Raw genomic sequence first — 23,066 nt, 5'->3', positions numbered from 1 at the left:
GAGCAGCTTCTCACAACAGGTGGAGGATCATCAGTCTGCACGCCACGGCAGTGAGAAGCGAGCTGCACAATTCTCATCAATGTTCAAATATACTGCGTAACAAAATACCAAATTACTATTAACACTTACTCAGACAATCAATCACCTCTGATGTGTGCTGACAGCATGTGTCCCTCACCCGTCCTCCTTCACAGGCATGATGTGTCAAACCTAGGCGCGGTCCTCAGCGTCTCACAAACGAACGTCACAAGGTCGAGTTCCTGGCAATTCTGCCTGAATCACTCATGGCTTAAATGCAGAACGCCATCTCATTATCTGCTTCAGCTGAAAGTCTTTAAGTTTGCACGTGAGCATCATCCACAGGTGCTGCAAATCATGCTGATGAGGGTGAAGGACTCTTCTGCCAGCACCTTCTCCACAGACAAGAACCAGTTTGCATACCACCGGGAAAGCAAAGAAAAGAAAACAACACAAAAACATCCAGCCAAACCCCCCAACACACAACCGTCTGTCGCTAAAAAAGTGAACACACTTGTTCCACCTTTGCTGAATCATGGTCTGGGATAAATGTATACCAAGCTGAGTAACTTGTTGCTGAATAAAGGGTTCAGAAACAGCATTTGACAGGATTTTTAAAATGAATTTTTGTTCCAATGAGGCCCCCTGTGTTCGATTCCACTAATTCCCAGTTCCGTCTTATGTGGAGGTTGTATTTTCTCATGCGTGAGATTCTTCCTACCATCAGAACACGTACACTGGTATTATGCTTCCTTCACGGCCTTTTGATCAGGGCAGTGCCACCAGACCTGAAGTTGTGTCTAATTAATTAGAGTAGGTTATATGTATTCACAATAATGAATACAATGTTTATTCATGGACTAAGTCACCAGCTTATGTTTCTGCTGTGCCAACACGGTCACAAACTGTAATCAGTTGCACTAAACGATTAGATCAGTGTGTGTGTGTGTGATCAGCTCACTCACAGCCGTTTGTTTGCTCAGTGTCCTTGCACATTACAGTGACACATCAACTTTACCTTCCTCTATTTCTGATGCAACATCCATCGGCTTACTGCAAATTAACCAGAAGTGAGCCCGGTTGGGGTTTTCTTTTTTTTTCACATTAATACCACAACGCAGTCAGTTTTTTAGTCTTTATATATGTGTGTGTACACATATTCACTCTGGGTGGCCACAGCAGATCCAAGATAGAGCTGCATGTTGGCACGTTTTACGCCGGATGTCCTTCCTGATGCAACTCCACATCACATGGAGAAATGTGGCAGGGGTGGGGTTTGAACCGAGAACCTTCTGCACTGAAAGCAAGCCCACAAACCACTTGTCCACCACCCTATGCAAAAGTTATACCTTAGTATACACTAATATAGTTCGACCTTGGAAATGGAATATATTATAGAAGACATCCCTTACTGAATTTTCATGGTATATTAAAATGATTGTAAAACACAATTACTCGTACTTTAAGTGGCATTATCCTTAAAATAGTTTTGAAGTCTTATGAAGTGACTTATACCCTGGTGCAACTTATACAAAGAAAAATTACACGTAAACATAAATAGAACCAGTTGTCATCACACACACACACACACACACACACACACACATATATATATATATATATATATATACTAATTCAAATGTGGTGAACTTTGATGCACCAGAACTTTGTTTAGTAATAATGTAATAATATCAGAAAGACCTGCCAGATGGTTGGTCAATCTCCATGAAAACTAGGAGCAGGTGTGGCTCAACTTACATGTTGGTTGAAATGAGCTGGTTTGCCATGTTCTTCCATTTCTGCTGCTTGTTCAGAAAAACAGTTCAAAGTGAAGTATAAAAAAATAAAATAGTGAAATTGTTTCATTATGACAAATTTTCTGTCATGCGTGATGAATTATTATATGAAGGGTCTTATGTTGCCTGTGGTACTTCACACTTCAAGGATGTTTCTTTCAGTTTCTGTTTAAATGGCTCATTTATGCAGCACATTTGTTCAATTTTTCTAAAAAATAACTTTTTAAAATTTTCTCATCACACAGTAAACATAAACAGTGACAGAAAAAAATAATCCATGTGCCAAAACAAACAACCAAAAACAACCTCAGAAAAGTGTGAAATAAAAAGTATTATGTCACCATCTAGTGGACAACAATCAGAAAGTCAGATTGTTCGAGCAAAACAGAATTTATATTTAACATTAGAATTTAACATACTGGCTAATACAATGTAACCACACAACTATAAATTTAAAGTGCAATAAATTCAAGTAAAATTTAAGATACATTAGATGATAATAATGAGAAGAATAAGAATACCATATTTATTTTGCGTGTAAGTCACACTTGTAAAAGAAAATTCCTCTTGAAGAGGAAAAACATATATAAATTGGATGCAGTACAAGTTGCACCTTTTCTGTATTATCAGCTGTAATTTCAAATTTTTGTGCATTACTGCAGTATACTTTGTATTATTGGCATTTATTCTTTCATTATTGGAGTTTATATTGTTTAACATTTTGATTCATGGAAAAGCCTTAGATAAATAATTATAATTCTTATTATTAATAACAAACATGCAATTTTTTTTGGCATATAAATCTTACTGGCATATAAGTCACAGGACCTCTCCAACTATTAAAAAAAGCAACTTATACTCTGGAAAATACAGTAGTTATAATAATAATCATAATAATAATAAATGTAGTTAAGTTAAAATAAAAATTAATTTTGTGGTTACAAAAATAAGGATTCTAACAACACAAACACAGCTGACCTCTCTTGTAAAAAAAAAAAAAAGATTGTTAAAATGTCCACAGAAAACTCATGAGGCCCTCAGTGTAAGAACAAGAAACATGGTTTTATTGGGGAAAAGATATTTACAGTGTGACAGAGAAGTGGGAATGTCAGCGCACAAATAAAAGAAGCTTGTCACTAATTCAGAGACGGGGCAGTGGCGGTGGTGGTGGTGGCGGCCCCTGGACATTGTTGACCTCTTGGCTGTGATGGCTGATGTCAGGTTGTTCACCATTGAGCTCAGCATACTCACCTGAACCCTGCTGACGCACAAAACATATGTCATCAAACGCCATGACATCACGTCCCAACTCGCATACAAGGCGCAATAACTCAAAAACCCGACGGGTTTGGTAAAATGTGGAAAAATTGACAACCGGTGAAAAGTTCAATACAATTTGGGATCCGATTCCAAATCACTTCCATTTCCTCGTTTTCTGATTGCACTGTGTTTCAAAAACCAGTCTGCTGCATGTACTGTCAGGTCCATAAGTATTTGCAGTGAGAAGTTCTGTCATATTGCTTCCAGACACCACCCCAATGGAGTTAAAATAATACAATCAAGATCTGTTTGTAGCACAGACTGTTAGCTTTAATTCAAGGAGTTTAAGTAGAATATGCCATTTTAGGTGTCTTAAGTTGCATTTTAAATAAAACACAGTAACTAAAAATGATTTTATAGGAAAATTTTTACGGAATTAATAGTACCATGTGCAGAGAATGAAGCAGCACTCCCTCTGTGCCCTGCGCTTTTCTATCCCCCATGTACATTATTGTTGTGGCAGCGCCTGCATGTGAGTGCTGCCCTGCAAAAACACAAAATCTTACAAATTATATTTCTCTTAATTGCTAGTCAAAATATCTAATCATTTAATATAAGACAAAAAAAAATTCAGTAAGAGACACTGAATACATATATCTTAAATGAGAGTCTTTTAAACATCTTTTGAGTCATATCTGAGCCAAAACAAACTTTCTTTTTTTAAGGAACTGTGTTATTTGTAAAAGATGTAACAGTTCCTAATATTAGCTCAGAATAAGTTTTCCTGATAATTTCAAGACCTTGTTTCAAGAAATTTTAATCAAATTTTTGCTTGTTCCATTGGGAGATTATTTTTTTTAACATGAAAAACAACACATTTTTTTTAAAGTTTGCAACAAGTAAAAGAAAGAAGAAAAAAATGGAGTTGGTGTTTTGTTTCCTGAGGGGCAGCAGACAAACAACAAAGCTGCGTTCAGACCAAACTGTGGACTCTGTCATCAAGATGATGCACTGATGAAACAACGCGCCATTTTTACATCATGACTTCACATCCTTATCTTATTATTTCAAGTTCTTCTCCTTAACTGATTGGCCGGCTCGACTCTGACACCATGTAGGGACAAACGGCGAGCAGCGGTCAGGAGCGGCGCTAGTTTCAGGCGTACTGGAGGACAGCGTTCTGTCTCACACGGGCTAATTTGATGGCACCACAGGAAGCTGCGGCCTTTGTTCTCATGTGGAAACTCTGATGGCTGTTTCCCTTTGGCTTCTTGCAGCGGGTCACAGTGACCAGCTGGGTAACCGTGCCAGGACATGAGGATGGCTTGAGACATTTCCTCCACCAGATAGGTTGGGTTTTGTTGTCTCGCAGGAGGACTCGAGAACCAGTCAAAAGACGTGACTAAAAACTCTTGACAAGGTTGATGTTGGGCACATTTCAGTTCAAACTGAGACCATCAGGAGGCGGAGTCTCTGTTTACATATTCACCGTTTCAAAAACAAAACAAAAAACAGCACATTGGGTTAAAAACTAGAATTTGGAGGTACCAAAAAAAAATGTCTCTTTAATTTCGAAAAATACAGATGATTTCCTTTGGGCACAAAGTACCGTTCGGTTCATCAGTTTGTTTTTATACATCAGATATGATTTCATCTACACACTCTCACATCCAATACACTACGATCAATACTGATCCTGTTTACAACTTTTACAGATTCAGAATTATTCAAATTTATTTACTCACACAGTTGCGATGATCTGCAGCACCTGTCAACAAAAACACGTGTTCACTGTGCACGTCAGCTGCAGGTCTGTTCACACAACTCCTTTATTATAGCAAGTTAATTGATCAATTAATCAATTAGCACAGGATGATCAATCTCTTAATCTATTACTGCAAAGTAGTCATCTGATTAATTTATTACCTCAAACTGACAGACAAGCTATACTGCAAATTAATCGATAGACTGTAAACTAATCAACTCAATCTATTATTGATTATCAGTCAATTAGTTTTTATAACTAAGCAATTAATCACTTAGGAAATACTTAAAAAAAAACTCTCAGATCTACAAAAACAAACTGAAATTACTTGTATTGAACAAATGGACCAAACTGAAAAAGATGTCAACGGATTATCTCATATTTGGATTAAATCCAGTTTAACAGTTTAAAACCAGTTCAAAAACATCTAATATTGAGTTGAAAACATTTGAAGCAGTTTATCTTTGTTTTCAAACTCATTCCTTGATTTTTTTTTTAAGTTAAAGGATGGTAACAGTTATACTTAAGGAAGCGGTGTGAACGTTACTGCTATCTACTTTCCAAACCATAAAACCAGAACTTTGAAGTTAAAAAGGTCAGATTATACAAAGATTAATGTTGGTTCTTGTTTTATCACAAATCATCTTTTTTGGGGGCGGATTATGCAACAGATGAGTTTATAGTGCTAAGGTATTATGTTTCAATGGAACACAAAAGAAATGTTATTTAAAACAACTAGAGCTCTAAAAGTGCAGAGGCCATATGGTGCACCAACACTTCTGAAATAAGATAACACTTGCAAATGCAAAACAAAAAGTACCTGACAGACTGTTCATTGTAATGCAGTTTTCTCTTGATCTCTGTCTGGTTAGCAGAGCCAAGTAAGTTTATTTATTTACTTTTTTTTATGATTTAGATGGTTTTATATTATGTTAACTATATTTCAATGTTTTATTATTTTATTTGCAAAGCATGGAAGAACAGAAGTCAGTTAAAGTTTTTTTGGGCAGAAACTTCTTTTTGAGTTTTGAGCTCTTAACTTGCGTTGTTAAGCTTCGCAAAGTATTTGTTTTTGTGTATTACCTTATCAAATTAAATTGCTACATGTTATGTCTCTGCAAGTGTTTTTTTCAATTTCCTAAACTTTTGTTGATGTAACCACTTGTTGAAGCAGGGTTTTTTTTGTATTTATAAATATTTTCTGCATTTAATAATGCTGGAAGAGATGTGGCCTCTCACGACCACCGTACTAAAGAGGCTTATAACCTCTGAATTGCTTCAGCTGTTGTCTGAATCACATGTAAATATTCCAGCTAACCATTAAAAGTGTTCAAAAATCATGATTCTTTGGAATAAGAAAGACAGACTCAGATGGGCCGTTTGAGCACTATAACCACAAAAATTTCCTGCAAGTAGAAACAGGATATGATTACATTCTGCAGTCCATCCCACATTACATTACATCAGGGTTGATTGTGAAGAAATATCCTGAAACTCACCCTGTGGAGAATTTTGGAGCTCACTGTACACCGTGTCCGTGCCTTTCCTCAGAGGAACTGTTCACAACAAAACCAAACAAACAGCAGTGTGAACAGACATCAAACACAGATACTGTTTATTACAATTAACCAAAATCAGATGTCAAGTTATCGTTTTGTATGATCACCATCTCTGGCCTCCGGGGACCTGAAGCAAAGCGGGGGCTGATATCAGAAAGCAGCTGGAATTTATCTCCACCCTTCCTGTTTATGAACTCTTTAATTTTTGTGCTCAGCACGGTAATCATCACTGCAAAATCCTGGAGATGTCTTAATTATGGGTAATTAGGCCCCTCCCAGGAAGTGTTGGCCTATCTTATCTGCAACAAAGGAATGTTGGCAAAGCAAAGGAAGATATTTTTTGAGGACGCTAAATGGAGAAAATGTTGGAAAGTCTGCCTGGGTGACTGAGAAGCAGAAAGCATGGAAGGAGGTTTATTTTGTGTGTGTGTGTGTGTAACGTTCACCTTTGGCGGGGTCTGCAGGCCTAGGATGCACCACCTCCGTGTACTCCACCTCAGGCGTGTTGTGCGTCATGATGACCTCCTGCTCACTGGCTGCAGAACATTAACAAAAATCTCTAACACTGCACGACTTGTTTCACTGTGCAGATTTTCCCCTAAAATCTGGATGTGAGATAAATTTTTAAAGCACTATGAGGCATCTTTCTTCCATGCATTGTAAGAGTGCAGCACAGTCAACATGTAGCGTCAGTGAATTAGTCCATCCCAGAGAGCTTGTGTAATCAATAAGTCAAAAACAACAAATACTATCATCTGGTAACTCACTAAATTAAAAGAAAGCATAGTGAAGATGAAGTCATTATATTTAGGCCCCTGACACTTGCATGACTTTGAAAGAACATGCAACTGTTTTACCAAGCCATGACAATATAAACATGACAAATAATGACCTTTTTAGATGGTTCCAAGTACATTCTCCACCTCATTAAGTGCGCGCACGAGAAAAGCAGCAGCTGGAGCACTCCTCTGTGATTCCGGAAGCGATTAGATCCATTTTCAACAGCTAACTCGGAGAGAAAATGATTAATCCGCTACAAAATAATTACGCAGCATCCAGTGCACAACGCGTGGCAGCCAGTGGAACAAAGCATGGCATCCAGCTGGGAACACAGGTGGGATCGTCACAATGATGTGTGTGCAAGTGCGCGGATCAAAGTCATGCAAGTGTCAGGGCACCTTAACTTTGATGCACCAGATCAATCAAAAATGCAACACTTTGTAGCCTGTGTAATATCCCATCAGCATGTCTGCCACCCGCTGGATGCAGCACTGACCATATGAGTGTTAGCTAAAATGTTAGGCTAGCAACAGTGGGGAGAATGACCACTGCATGACCAAAAATGTACAACAGGAAAGTCGGAATTGCAGAATGAACAGAACGTGTGGCTGGGGATGAACCCAACACTGTTAATTAGTGCTACAAAATTGTTTTGCAATATTTTGAAACCTTGGAAAACATGTTTTGCTGATGGGTCAAAAAAAAAAAAAAAAAAAGTATGAAATGTCCAAACATTCCAGTTGCAACAAAAAATGTAGGACTTTTATTCTATTTTATCACAGAAATTTGATCGATTATGAAGTTACAAAGAACATATTACCCTAAAAATGAAGCAAGCAAACAAACAAAATCCCCTGCTACTTTTCTTTAGGTTCTGTCTCGTATATGACAATGCCTGAGACAAAGGTTTTCCAGGAATTAACAGATTTACAGATGCAGATTACAGCGCTATTTAGACCGGACACTGCAACAATGAAATGGTGCATTTAATTATTGTGTGTGTGTGTGTGTGTGTGCGCAAACAATGCAACTCAAGCCACAGTGATTTTTAGAAGAATATGTATAAGGTCAAGGTCACAGGCCAAGGGTCAGTGTTTGGCCCAGTGCATATGTAAACTATTCGGGATATTTGGATGAACTGCCTAAAGACACACACGGCCACTGTGGAACACAAACAAAGTCATGCATCAAATATCTATTGGTTACATGACCTTTGAAAGGTCAAACTCAGTTATAACGGCTATTTTAAGGAACTGTTTCCAGTTGCAGTGCGAAGACTGAAACACTAATGTGAAGTCACATTCGGCCACTTTCTCTTGGTCATGTGACCTTGGCTCACCTGCATTAGGCAGCTGCTCGCTGCACACGCTGACTGTGACTCGCTCCACCCTTGCTGTGACACACAAAAACGCACAGGTCAGCCGGCACGTCAACATTAAACCAGATCTCTGCGCCGCCTCACATACTGTACCTGAACAGGTGCACGACTGTACGTTTGGGAATTCTTAATTGTTCCAACATCAATCACAAAGAGATCAGAGACACTTTTTGTTGCTCTTATCTACACAGCGATTCGCATAAATAAATCAGCAGCGGCTGCACAATACATCCATGCATGTCCTAAACCCCCTTATTCCAGTTAAGTGTCATTGGTCTATTGCAAGGTCAGCACATATACGCAGGCATGCACATAACTGGTACTCATGGTGCTTGTGCATGCTAAAAATAAATGATGTGCAGCAGAAAACACAAGGGAAGCACTTCATAGGAGGAAAGCAATGACAGATTATAGGAAAAGTGTTTCCCTCTGTGTGCTGTCTGCTGTGCATCAACAATGTTTAGCACACATGAGCATGATGAGCACCAGTTATGTGCACCTCTATTTTCTGCAGTGTAAGTTGCATCTGTCAAAAAACACACTGTACTATACACAGTATATGGGGAGTGGGAAGAAGCTGGAAGCACATGGAAGGAAGCCACAAAAACACAAGGAGAACATGGAAACTCCACAGAGAAAGGACGGAGTCAGACGTGAACCACAATCTTCTCATTGTGACGCAGTAGTGCTAAATATTAGGCCCGATACATTCTGGCAAAAATGAATTTGTAGTTCATGAAATCACCTTGCATTTGTGTGATTAACACTGCCCCTACTTGCACTTACTTGTCCAGCCTGAGATAAAATAAGCTCCACCCACTGCAAAGCCTCCATTTTTAACATCCCCCCCCCGCAGCATGCTGCATACCAACATCGGAAACTTCCCAGAGACTCTATTGTTTCAGTTTTAAGGAAGTCTCTGGTGTGCAGTATTCCATTGGAGGAAGTGGACTGAATGTATGTTACTGTGGTATTCTGACCTTAGCTGGCCTGTATTTCTTAAAATTACCCAGTTCATTTAAACATTAAAAAAATTGCTCTGGAATTTTGCATTATACAACAATTCAACATTTTTAATTTGTTGTCATTTTAAACCTGATGCAGCTGCAGCAAAATGAACGGTACTAAAACGCTGCTAAAGAAAACTAGTGTCTTTATTCTACATTCTATATTTTATCAGAAAAAGATCAACCACAAATATATACACACATTTCCTGTGATGAGTAATAAAATGTATGTACAAATCAAACAAACTCATATATAAACGCACACATCAGACAAAGGGGTACGGTGGCCGTGAGTGGCTACACTTCCAAATTAAGACTGTTAGCAAATGCGAACAAGCTAACGCATCACGAGCAAATGTTTACACATTTTTAAAAAATGCATCAAAAAATGACTTGCAAATGGCGAGAATGTTTGCAAACAGCAGAACACAAACAAATATAACCTGGTGCACATGCAACAGTTTAATCTGCCTGCTGCAAATTCACACAACACGCGCAAAAGCATAAACACACTGCAAAGATCCACAGTGCACTTGCTGCACATACACTGGCTCGTGCGGTCTTAATTTGGAAGTGTTGTGGCCTCTCTTGGCCTCCATAAACATGACATGCAATCATGCAAACGCAGAAAACATAGCTGTGACCTAATTGTTGTCCTACTTTTCAGAGGAAGAAAAACAATCAACACAGAGCAACTAAACCAAATTTGACAGAAAATCTACATTCAGTGTACATCTGCACAACTGTCATTTAGTCACATAATTATGTATGAAACTGGGGATTTTTTTTAACTTTATCTTCAGTACTTAATAATTAACATTAACAGTGAATAAAATCTATTACGTTAAAGAGGTCATACTGTGCAAAAACAGTTTATAGCTACCACTAGCAAATATATGAAATTGGGATTTAATGTTCAACATCTTCAAAGTCCCACAATGCTGTGCGTTTGTATGTACAAAGTAGCAGGTTATAAACAAATTTATGCCTGAATCAACTCCTTCTAAACCTTTGTTACATATGTCACGACATAAGCCCATTATCTGGATTCCTGCTAGCTGTGTGAGGCACGTCCACTGTGCACAGTTTGCGGGACAGATGGACACATGACCTGAATAGTGGGCATGGCAAGCTGTACTTCCTTTCCATTTAAAGAATTATGCACCCAAAGATTACATTTTTTGGAGTGCCCTGCACATTTTAAATTTCTGTCTTCACACAGCTAATGAGCTAAATCTGGCCTCTATTAGATGTCGATTAGTGGAAAACACCTGATTAAGCTAAGCTGCCACGGGTGAAGCAGGGGGAGGTGAAAATGTGTAGCACAGGGGTTCCTCAGGATCAGGATTGAGAACCACTCTTGGTTGTAAAGTTTTCTGAGACATTGGATAATACGACCCCTTTAAACTCTATATACTCAAATCCTGCTTTGCTGTTGCATCGCATACGTTGCAACACACTTACGGTCTGCCCATGATACCATGCATCTTACTAGTTACAAAAAAAAAAAGGTTGCAGGAGGAGGGGAGAGGGAGCAGCGGGTCCTAGTTCACACAGTATTTGGTTGAAACACACCCCCTCCAGTTTAACAAGAATGTGCCTCTGCAGAGAGAATAACATCAAAAAGTGTCTCTGTTCCCATTTCCCTTTTTTTGGTGCTCAAAATTGCTTTTCTAAATTTCTTGGAAACAGTTTTTGACTGTTCGCAGAAATCACAGCCCGGTCATTGAGGGGCGTCTCTATACTGTAGCCGGGATACTGTAGCTGCTCCTGATGCTGTTGTCAGCAGGAAGTGAGGCCACACTATCTCGCGTCCCGTTGGTCACTCTCCCCTCTGTGCCATCATATTGTGGCGCTGCGTCTGGAAGAAGATGATAACGAGGACTCTAAGCAGTTTGCAACATGTGACAATCAGGTCAAACCTATGATGTTCCCATTTAATCCATAAAAACCTCAGTGTGCATGCAAATGATGTCAGAGAGAGATGTGGAGAACACGTTTAAAAAACTTCGCACCACTGCATGCATATGTATTAGTAGATGGAATGTGAGTCATGATGTGACTGTTGAGGGAAATGTCTAAAAAAAAAACAGACAAATGGCTGTTAATGTATGACTGATGACGACAGCCAGAAGAGTAAACTACCTGTGGCCTCGTTATAAACCTCTGTGTCGTAGGTTAGATTCACTAAAGAGCCATCTGATTTAGGGCTTGAAGGTTTTCTAAGAAATGGTGAAAATAAAGCCAACTTGAGAAGCAGCAAAGTCGAGAAAAAAAAATTCAGACACCAAATGAGACAGAACTTTTTTTTAAAGGAAATTTTGCGTGTTTGAACCACAGACTTTAAAAGGTGAAGCTAAAATCTCTCTACTCCCTCCTAGTGGGAGGTTGTAGCACACCTTGTCAACCTTGTGCAAGACATAACAAAACAAAAAATAAAAATTTAAAGTATACAATCTTACAAAACCTTTCCCAATTCTTCTTGCTTCCAATTTACTTTCTAACGTCTGGTGGTGCACATTGTAATGTCATCTGCATAAAGGCGCATTACAGCTGCTGTAAAGAAACAGACTGATGCCATCTTCAAAAAAGGATGCAGCACTGATATGAACTATTAAAAATAGTATATATGATAATATAATGACTGAGAGTTGGCTGTATGTTTTCACAATGAAGTGTTGATGATTATGAAATTAAGCTGTCAGATGTATTTCTTGGCTGTTCTGTGCACACTGAGGATTCTTAATTCCTGGAATTGCCGCCCTACTGACACTGTTAGATAACCTTGCTAAACTCATTTTTCAAAAAAGGAATTGTTGCAAAAGATACATGTATCAAAGCTGAGTACACCACCCAGAGGCTTGATTACAAAAAATATTTGAAAAAGACAAATTGTAAAAAAAAAAAAAAAAAAAAAAAAAAAAAAAAAAAGTGACATTGTACTTTAAAAAAATATTCAAACATGCAAAATGTCCCACTTGATTCTTTAAAGGGGTCGTAGGTCAGAAATAGCTTATTTTAGATTTACATTATGTATGTCACTGAAGTCCATGTGAGGTACATCCACTTAGGTGGTCTGCACTGTGGAAAAGACACCCACATGACTGGCTAGGGGGTGTGGCCAAGAGTGCCTTAGCTTTTGATTACTGACCTTAAACCTTTTTAGGGATGTTATTTTATTATTTAACTAAAATGTTTGTTGAAAAGACTCCTGGTGATCCATATATATACATATATATATATATATATATACACTTTCTACATGTCTTGGAAGTGATCTATATTGGGTTGCTAATGTCAAGTACTCCTGGTTTTTGTGTGGAGTTGCCACAACCAATCCAGTATGGATCTGCATGCTAATTTGGTAAAAACCAACACTTGATGTTCTTCCTGACACAAATCCAGATGTTCAAGGAGATGACAAGACAGGTGAGTTTTGGATTCTGGACCCTTAGCAGGTGAGCTAGGAACACCCCTATTGCACCCCCACAGAACAAAACCAAATCAAGTTTTTTAAGTTCTTTATATGACCCCAAAACACAGTCAGGATGATACCAAAAATAAAAACTGGCCTCAAGCCACATAACAAAAATGGTGTCCAAAATAGCCCCCAAAATATGCTTTTTCATTAAAATGCATTCAACAACATATAAAGGGCTTCATTTTCAGAAATATTTCATGAAAATAAAGTTTTAGGTCACAATAAATACATGTGTGCCTAGATAATGTAAATCACAGAGTTTTAAAAGCAAAATGACCATTTTAGACTAAAATACATCATAGGAACAAACAACAGAAATAATATTAATAAAACATGATATTTTGGTGGCCCTTTTAGATACCATCTTGAATATTTGGCTTAGAGCCATTTTTCTGGGCGGGGGAGGGGGACATGGTGATTGTGTTTTGGGGGTCATCCAAGAAATCTAAAAAAGTATTTTCTGGATTATATGTTGGGTTTTGTTATTGTATGTATTTGGCTGGGTCTGTGACTTGCAAGTTGAAGTGACCTATATGCAGTGGTGGGCACACTTCTGATAATCAGATAACAGATAATTATCGAAGATAATGTTTTCATTATCGGATTATCTTTTTAGATAACTTTAAAAACCATCATCGGACTAATTATCTTCCGATGAATTGCTGTCTGATAACTTTTAGACCGATAACGTAGTAAACCAAGCTGAACAGTTGAAAACATTTTTAAAACTTAAAAGCAGTTGAGACCTACCTGTTAAAGGTTTCCTAATAGGTATACTGTTCTACCCTCTGCAAACAGAAGAGAGCTGTTTTCAGAAGAAACCAGTGACCCAGTTCAGAAACTGGTGACCCAAAAAAAAAAAAAAAAAAAAAAAATCATTTCCTTTAACACCATACTGATATAATCGCAATATCACCCAAGTCATCCAGAGGCATACATTTTTAACTTATGGTTCAAATTTTAACCTACTCATTTTGGACAAGTTATTTAAAATTACTGTCATGTCTAAAGTTTTATAATCAATCAATCAATCAATTTTTTTTTATATAGCGCCAAATCACAACAAACAGTTGCCCCAAGGCGCTTTATATTGTAAGGCAAGGCCATACAATAATTATGTAAAACCCCAACGGTCAAAACGACCCCCTGTGAGCAAGCACTTGGCTACAGTGGGAAGGAAAAACTCCCTTTTAACAGGAAGAAACCTCCAGCAGAACCAGGCTCAGGGAGGGGCAGTCTTCTGCTGGGACTGGTTGGGGCTGAGGGAGAGAACCAGGAAAAAGACATGCTGTGGAGGGGAGCAGAGATCGATCACTAATGATTAAATGCAGAGTGGTGCATACAGAGCAAAAAGAGAAAGAAACAGTGCATCATGGGAACCCCCCAGCAGTCTACGTCTATAGCAGCATAACTAAGGGATGGTTCAGTGAAAGTATCAGATATATATTTTCGTTTTAAAGTAATGTGCTAATTTTTAAGGTTTTGTGAGCACATGCTGTGCCCGGCAGCAATGCATTATGGGTAGCATAGGGTAATCTCAGACGTTCACGACAGGACAAATGCATTTCAGACACTCTGTTCAGGCTCCACGGACAACAGCATTAAACTCCAGTGCTTAAAACTCTCGTGAATATATTCTCTGGGTTTATAGACGTTATTGTATTTGCGTTTGTTAAATTCCACGCATCTTAAATGTAGCAGACACAGATTATCTGGAATTTTGTTTGGCAAGTTTTCAAAGCCGCTACTGCCATCTACTGACCAGTAGTGTTCATGGTAGTATTCGCCCCAAGTACCAAGTGTCTGGGTACCAGTAGATAGCAGTGTTCTATTTATTTTGACCCAGTTATCAGATGGTGGTCAAATCAACTTTTTGGCTTTGCAAATGGCTTTTTTTTTTTTTTTTTTTTACAAATTAAGTTTAAAAACAAAACAACAACAACAAATAAACATTACAAGACAGCTCTGCGGTTGGATGCTTGTAGCTCTTCAGCAGCAGGAGGTGATCGTGAGATGTTAAAGCTTGTTACTCCACTACACGATGCAGGACGCGCGATTAACCTGAAACTCGGTCCAAAAAATTCTCTCACAAATGAAAAATCATCTGAAAAATGGCCAAAACACGCACAGTGTAAAGCCAACATTTATGTGTCAAGATAAGGCTTTTCAGAACTGACCAATTGTTAACCTTGTCCTTTGTTTTATCTATGTTTTTATTATTTATTATTGCATTTTAACCTGTGAAGTGCTTTGTGATTTATGTCTGTGAAAGACACTATATAAATAAATTTACTTACTTACTTACTAATATTGAGTGCACGTTTTACGGCACTAATAAAACGTGCGCACATTCTCTCCACATGCAAAACATTTTGTGATGACACTTCCAGGGCTCCGTAAAAATGCCTGTTTTTACAAATAAAAATGGAATATTTTACAAAAGCACATTTATCTTTAAACCAACACACGACACACGTCACATTAACGTGTTGGTTTACGTAATGAATGACTGAACCAATCAGTGTTTAGCAGAGGAACTTTTACCCAGAATGCTTTACGGTCTGTGTTTGTTACAAAACCTCAGAATTAGTGCATTATTCAACATTAAAAATATGTTATTTTTAAAAAAGAAGAAATAACTGGTGCAGCACAGAAATAAGTGCAAAAAGTCTTTAATAAGGTGCTGAAAAAAAAATGTTCAAAGGGACTGACGTTTCGATGTGAGAGTCACATCTTCCTCAGAGTCCTAAAATATGTTATATTTTAACTTTGTACAAATGACAGAACTGACATTAATGGAGTTATTCTATCAGTAAGTAAGTCCCTTCGGCTGCTCCCTTGTTTGCACTTGGGGTCGCCACAGCAAATCCAAGGTGGACCTGCATGTTGAATTGGCACAAGTTTTACGCCGGATGCCCTTCCTGACGCAACTCCACATTACATGGAGAAATGTGGCAGGGGTGGGATTTGAACCCGGAACCTTCTGAACTGAAACCAAGCGCATTAACCACTTGGCCACCATTCTATCAGTATTTTCACAAAACCATAAGTTAGTATGACCTTATTTTTCAAGACCTCCGCCTGACCGGAGCATTATGATTAGTAGAGAGCTGATTTTGTGGGTGCTCTCAGGATTCTTCTGTGCAGCTTCCTACAGGAGGCAGCATGGTCAAACATGGAAATACTGGCTCACTCTTTGGGTCTTTTGTCGCTTTTGATGGTTTCAAAAGCGATCATGTTAAAAGTCAATTTCAGCTTCTTAGTAATTGCAAATGTACCAGAGACAATACTGGAATTTATCGGTTATCGATTATCTGTAATTTCCGATACATTTTTGGGTGGTTTATCGGTTTATCTTTATCAAAGATAACTTTTCAGTTATCTGATTATCTGTTATCAAAGTTAATTTTTTGGTTATCTGTGCCCACCACTGCCTATATGCCAAAAAATATCGCATTGTCATCCATGGCCATAAGATGGTACAGTCTCCATGCATAACATGCTACTCCTATATACTGATCTGAATGAGGTACTATCCAATCTACAGTCTGGAGAAGCAGGTGGTGGTACTGCACCATTAAGATGGATGCCAACACCCGTAAAACAAAAATCAACAAAATGTGAATGGGGATGATGTGCAGGGTCTTAAAGAACGAGTGAACTTAATGAATCATGCTCTCAAACTGAAAGTCCAGACTTTTGAATAAAAAGGGGAGTAACCATAAAACTTGCCACTTTATTTTCACTTTGTGGGACAGTCAAACCTGGAGTAAGGAGGACAGTCAGGCTAAGGTATGGCTAACTATAATGCTTTAAAAATGTATAGGAGTTTTAAAATGTTTAATTACATTTAATGAGGTAAACATGTACATATTTAGCTTTGACCAGATGCTTTCATCTGTTTAGTAGTGACAAGAAGCAGTTTATGCTTGAGTTCTTTGTACCTCATACAATACCTTTAATTAACCCATTTGCTTCTGTTTACTAATGTGGTGTCTGCATTAGAAATAAATAAAGAATAAAAATAAGCAGTAGCATGAAGCAGTAGCACCACATTTCAAAAATAAATATGACTTCCAGGGCGATGTGACATATATGTGATTTTTTAAACTCTCCATGGTGCATTTTTGGACAGACTAGACAAATACCGCAGTGTAACAAATAGTCAAGAAAATATGGTAAGTTGTGGACTCTGTTAGGGGACTAGCTCGCCTACTGAGGCAACAGCATGACTGCAATCTGTCAATATGAGCTTACGAGAAAGGTGGAGCATATTATGACCCCTTTAAAACCTTTCAGAAGCACGTTATTGCACATTTGTTCCACATTGCGAATAAAAGCAGAAACGGTCAAAAACTGAACATTTCGATCTGATTGAGAGGAAGCAATGAGTCAAGCCAACTCACACTGACAATTCAGCCGCTGCTTCTCTTTTACCTATAATAAAAGAGGAGAGGTGAGAAGAGGAGAAGGAAGAAGAAACTGTCACATCTGAGTGGAAGACCGGGAGGTTTTTACCTCTCTTGGCTTTGAAGCGCAGCAAGCACAACAGCACCACCACTGCCACCACCAGCAGACAGGAGGCGATAATCAGCCCTTTCTTCCACATCGCCAAGCGGACTACAGAGAGAGGGCAGAGCCAATGCACATCAGAACAAAGGATGTTTATGAGCGACAAACAAAAACACAATGCAAAAGAAGAATGGTTTCTAAAGGAATATTGTTCATGCGGAGAAAATTTCAACCATTCCTCTGAACAATGTATTATGGGTTGGCGTAATTGTGTTTGGTGCATTACCGCCACCATCTCGAGTAAAGGTGTACCCTAGTTTGGGTTGAGAGACAATGCCACTCACAGGGCACAGGTAGAAGTGCAAGTTATAACTCCCAACAAAATTCTGGGCTCTTCCAATGATGTAATGGAACACAGTAGCATATTATTATTATATTTTTACTGTTATCATTATCATCCACTCATTTTCTATACCCACATATTCCAATTAAGGGTCATGTGGAGCTGGAGCCTATCCCAACAGTCATAGGGTGTGAGGCGGGGTACACTCTGCACAAGACGCCAGTCTGTCGCAGGGCCACATAGAGACAAACAAACACATTCACACCAACGGACAATTTAAAGTGTCCAATCCACCTAACCTGCTTGTCTTTGGATGTGGGAGGAAGCCGGAGCACCCGGAGGGAACCCACGCAAACACGGGGAGAACATGCAAAGAGGGTCCCGAGGACTGTGATCCGCTGATATGTGGAGTCCATGACACGGATACGTACTGTTGACTGTAACTGACTGGCTGCGGACGACCTTCATGGCGGGGTTGATGGCCTCGCAGTAGTAGGTGCCGCTGTGCTCTCTTGTCAACACGGGGACCTGGTAGTCCAGGGTGATGCCACTGGAGGTGCTGGTGAACAGCGGCTGGGCGTGGCCAACACGGTACCATTTAAATGTGATAGGAGGCGTGCCTTTAACACTGCAGATCAGGAAGAGATGTTGACCCTCAGTGACATCCTCTGGAACCGGGGTAACGGTCAGAGTTGCGTGGGAAAGAGGAACTGGAACAAACAGATTGATTTGTTCACAAATAACTCCCACACAAATGGACGCTTTACTGTGGCAACACAATAGAATATAATAAGGACTTCCACAGGAGAAAAAAAAACATTTAGACTGACACTTTCAGATGTATATTTGTTGACTGTACGAATCCACATTTTAATTTGTCACAAATTTTACTCCAGATGTACAGGGGGAATTGGTATGATTGGGCTTAAACTGAAGACTTTCTTGCTGTGATGCTCATCACTGGGCCATGGTGCTGTCCCCTAGAGTTTGACCCAAACCCAACCATAACCCTAAACACTAACCCTAACCCAGCCATAACCTTAATCCTAAACCCTAACCCAACCATAATCCTAAACACTAACCCTAACCGTAACCCAACCATAACCTTAATCCTAAACCCTAACCCGATCCCTAAACCCTAACCCAACCATAACCCTAACTTAATCATAACCCTAACTCTAAACCCTGACCTTAAACCCTAACCCAATCATAACACTAACCCCTAACTCTAACCCAACCATAACTGTAAACCCTAATCCAAGCATAACCCTAACCCTAAACCCTAACCCAATCATAGCCCTAATCCTAAACCCTAACCCTAAACACTAACCCTAACCCAACCATAACCCAAACCCAACCATAATCCTAAACCAACCATAACCCTGAACCCTGCCCCAATCATAACCTTAAACCCCTACCCTAACCCGACCATAAACCCCTAACTTAAACCCTAACTTAATCATAACCCTAACCCTAAACCATAACCCAATCATAACCCTAACCCCTAACCCAACGATAACCTGAAACCCTAATCCCCAATCCAAAGCCAACCATAACCCTAACCCTAACCCAATCATAAGCCTAACCCAACCATAACCCTAAACCTTATCCCTAGCTCTAGCCAAATTTATAATGTACACTTAAAAACAAAAAAAGACAATAGGGGAATATATTGGACTTTGGATGATATGAATGTTAACATAAAGGTTTTAATTTTTTAAAACCAAAACAATATTATCTTGAGACGCATGCGCTGAAAAAATATTTAAGGTGGGGAACAAAAAAGCAATTCCCCAAATATTAAAGGTAAGGGTGCAAAAATATCCAAAGAGGGAGTAAAACCCTGGACGGTTTCACCTTACTTGGTGGATATCTTCATATTTGATCCATGTCAGTTCTGTTTTGTGCTGTGTTGTGCTTCACAGAAAAAAAAAAAAAATTTAAAAGTAGCCACATTGTGAATTTATGGCCATAAAAATGTAATAATATCATACTGTTGAAATCTTTAGTGTATTTTTTCTGCCACATACTGGTTGCTTGCAGACTATGACATTTGGCAACCCTTATTGGTTGTCTGAGGTGCTCAGTGGGGAATACGAATCAGCTTTCATTCAAATTTTTAAACTCAAAACCCTTCCGGGTAACAAACCCAGACTCATCCATACTCAAGGTGTCAGATACCAAAAGTGAAGATTAAACTTGTACATAAGCATACATACTACATGCGGGGAAATGGTCACACATTATGCGACGTATGTTAATGCGTGAAAGTATGTTGCCCATTGACACGATCTGTAGCCAGTAAACTCTTTGGCACCTCACCACAAGCTTGGATGTATCGATGCCAAGCAGTTTCATTGCCAAACACTGGCAAAATATCTACTTCTGTTTAGTATGCAGTTGCAGTTTGTAACTTCTGCAGTCCAACAAGTGGGTCAGTGGGACAGGAGTTGATCTACTGATATAATGTCCTGGGTTTGATTCCTGGTTAAGCTGCATGTTTGTATCCTGGAGAAGACAGATCATCTGCATTGTGCCAGTCCACCCAACTATAAACAGGTGCCAGGCTTGGCTTTCAAAGTAACCTGTGATGGACTGGCAACTGGAAGAGGAGAAATAGACTCTCAACCTCATCACGCTACACAATTTGGGCATAAATGTCAACACCAGTGAGCCTCAGGGCCTATATAGAACTCAGTCCACCAAGTGGTAGAGCTGGTTCCTCTTGATTAATTTGAGTGTGCTTATGTACAGATGGAGATGGAAGCCTTAACTGTTGCTGACTAAACATTAACCCCTTTATTCTAACCCAAATTTCAACATTCTCTTAACCTGTACCAAAAAACTTAAGTAAGTCCCTTCGGCTTCTCCCTTGTCCAGCTCGGGGTCACCAAAGCAGATCCATTGTGGACCTGCATGTTGATTTTGCACGTTTTACACTGGACGCCCTTCCTGATGCAACTCCACATTAGTAGAGAAGTTTGAATCTTCAACTGGACTGGGTTGCTTGATGTGAGGACGTTTCGCTTCAAAACGCAGAAGCTTCCGCAGTTAAAATTCTTGCTCTGGTAGTCTGACTTCTGTCCGACTCTTGTCGAGAAGAACAAACAGAAGCCACAAAAGCTGGAGTTTTAAACCTAACCAGACGCCTCCTACCAAGAGGCAGACTGCTATTGGCTAGTGATTAAACAATTGCTTTAATTAGCACCTATTGTGCTCTAGTTAGCACCCTCCTAATGACAGGGTAGCTGTTCCTCCTAACGATGGGACTGACGCCTCTCCTGATGACGTGAATGACTCATTACCATGAACAAAAGACTGAAACTGCTTTGATCTGAGTACCCCATTGTAAATAGGGGACAAAGTGTGTCTCAGACCCCTTCCCCGGTTAAGGCTGGGTTTCAACTGTTTCACATAGAATGCCTCCTTCACCCCTCTCTCAAATCATTTCTTCTCTCTGGCTAAGATTTTAACTTCCTTGTCCTCAAATGTGTGGTTAGTGTCTTTAAGGTGGAGATGAACTGCAGACTGAGGTCCACTGGCGCCCTCTCTGCGGTGCTGGTATAGCCTTTTGTGTAAAGGTTGCTTAGTCTCACCTATGTAGTGTTCATTACCGTTTTCCTGACATCTGGTAGAATACACTACATTGCTCTGTTTGTAACTAGGGATCCTGTCCTTAGAGTGAACTAATTTCTGTCTCAAGGTGTTAACCGGTTTAAAGTAAACTGGGATTTTGTGCTGTCTGAAGATCCTCTGTAGTTTTTCCCCTACTCCTGCTAAATAAGGGAGAGACACTCCTCTTCTTCTTGTCTCCATCTCCTGTCTATCTGGTCTCTTTGTTCTCTGGGACTTCTGCACTTTATCCAGGGACCATTGTGGGTACCCACATACTGTGAGGGCTTTCTGGACAAGTTGTTGTTCTTTAGCCCTTCCCTCTGCAGTTGTGGGCACCTGTAGGGCTCTGTGTTGAAGAGTCCTGATCACCCCAAGCTTGTGTTCAAGGGAGTGGTTTGAGCCAAAACCCAGCCTTAACCAGGGAGGGGGGTCTGAGACACGCTTTGTCCCCTGTTTACAACGGGGTACTCAGATCAAAGCAGTTTCAGTCTTTTGTTCATGGTAATGAGTCATTCACATCATCAGGAGAAGCATCAGTCCCATCGTTAGGAGGAACAGCTACTCTGTCATTAGGAGGGTGCTAACTAGAGCACAATAGGTGCTAATTAAAGCAATTGTTTAATCACTAGTCAATAGCAGTCTGCCTCTTGGTAGGAGGCGTCTGATTAGGTTTAAAACTCAAGCTTATGTGGCTTCTGTTTGTTCTTCTCGACAAGCGTCAGACAGAAGTCAGACTACCAGAGCAAGAATTTTAGCTGAGGAAGCTTCTGCGATTTGAAGCGAAACGTCCTCGCGTCAAGCAACCCAGTCCAGTCGAAGATTAAACTTCTCTACTATGGAAACCACCTGGACAACTGAGAGCTTACACAGAAAACTCCACATTACATGGAGAATTGGCAGGCGTGGCCTTGCATCGACAGGTTACCTTTACATCTAACCACAGGTATGGACCTAATAAGAGCTGAGCTCCCTTGATACAACCCCCACTTCAACAACTACTCCAGTATGTTACTATACCAATGTGGAGGAACGTGTTCTATGTTGCTGTACTGATGCAAAAGGCTCTGACACTGTGCCAATATGTGATGCCTCCAAAGGAGAATCTGTTGAAGCAGCTCATGTGGTCATGAGTTGGATGCAGTATCATGTGGACTACTGGCAATTTGTATGATAGTGTGTTGACGATAGAAAAAGTATTTCTTTCAGATATTTACCTATGACAGTAGCATTGAGTCTTTTACCAAGTAGGCCTTCCTTGTGGTGTTTGTTGTTTGCCTCGCACATGTACTTGGATATTTCTTCAGCCTTCTGAATGGTGACTGTGAAGATAGCTCGCTGATGTGGCAGCTTGACAGTGGTTGTATTTAGCATGTTGTAATCCTTCAACAGGGTGTAGTTTATAGGCAGGCTCCCCCTCTCCGCCTGACAGAGGATCTGGAAGGGCTGGCCCAGGATCACTCTGCCAACTACTGATATCTTTGGATGGGAGACAGAAACTAAAGCAGAAAAAAGGAAAGGCATTCACTGCAGCTTACAGTTGATCTATGGGAAC

General features: G+C 39.6%; 1 protein-coding gene across 12 annotated transcripts in view; it reads right to left on the bottom strand.

Moving 5' to 3' along the window:
• Nucleotides 1–2,855: 2,855 nt before the first annotated feature.
• Nucleotides 2,856–23,066, bottom strand: part of si:dkey-237i9.8 (platelet endothelial cell adhesion molecule) — a 31,369-nt gene continuing 11,158 nt past the window's right edge. The window contains exons 7-15 of one of the 12 annotated variants that reach the window (XM_034188062.1): nt 22,729–23,010; nt 18,331–18,609; nt 17,563–17,664; nt 17,451–17,481; nt 11,709–11,785; nt 6,845–6,934; nt 6,339–6,395; nt 4,820–4,842; nt 2,856–3,075 (exon numbers count right to left, since the gene is read on the bottom strand). In XM_034188062.1, coding sequence (XP_034043953.1) covers nt 2,956–3,075; nt 4,820–4,842; nt 6,339–6,395; nt 6,845–6,934; nt 11,709–11,785; nt 17,451–17,481; nt 17,563–17,664; nt 18,331–18,609; nt 22,729–23,010 — 1,061 coding nt within the window. In that variant the 3' untranslated portion in view covers nt 2,856–2,955. The other 11 variants (XM_034188063.1, XM_034188064.1, XM_034188065.1 and 8 more) reach the window with 11 other exon arrangements.

Source organism: Thalassophryne amazonica, chromosome 15 (genome assembly GCF_902500255.1).
Source record: "Thalassophryne amazonica chromosome 15, fThaAma1.1, whole genome shotgun sequence".
Lineage (NCBI taxonomy): Eukaryota > Metazoa > Chordata > Actinopteri > Batrachoidiformes > Batrachoididae > Thalassophryne > Thalassophryne amazonica.
This window is presented reverse-complemented; position numbering and strand designations above follow the sequence as displayed.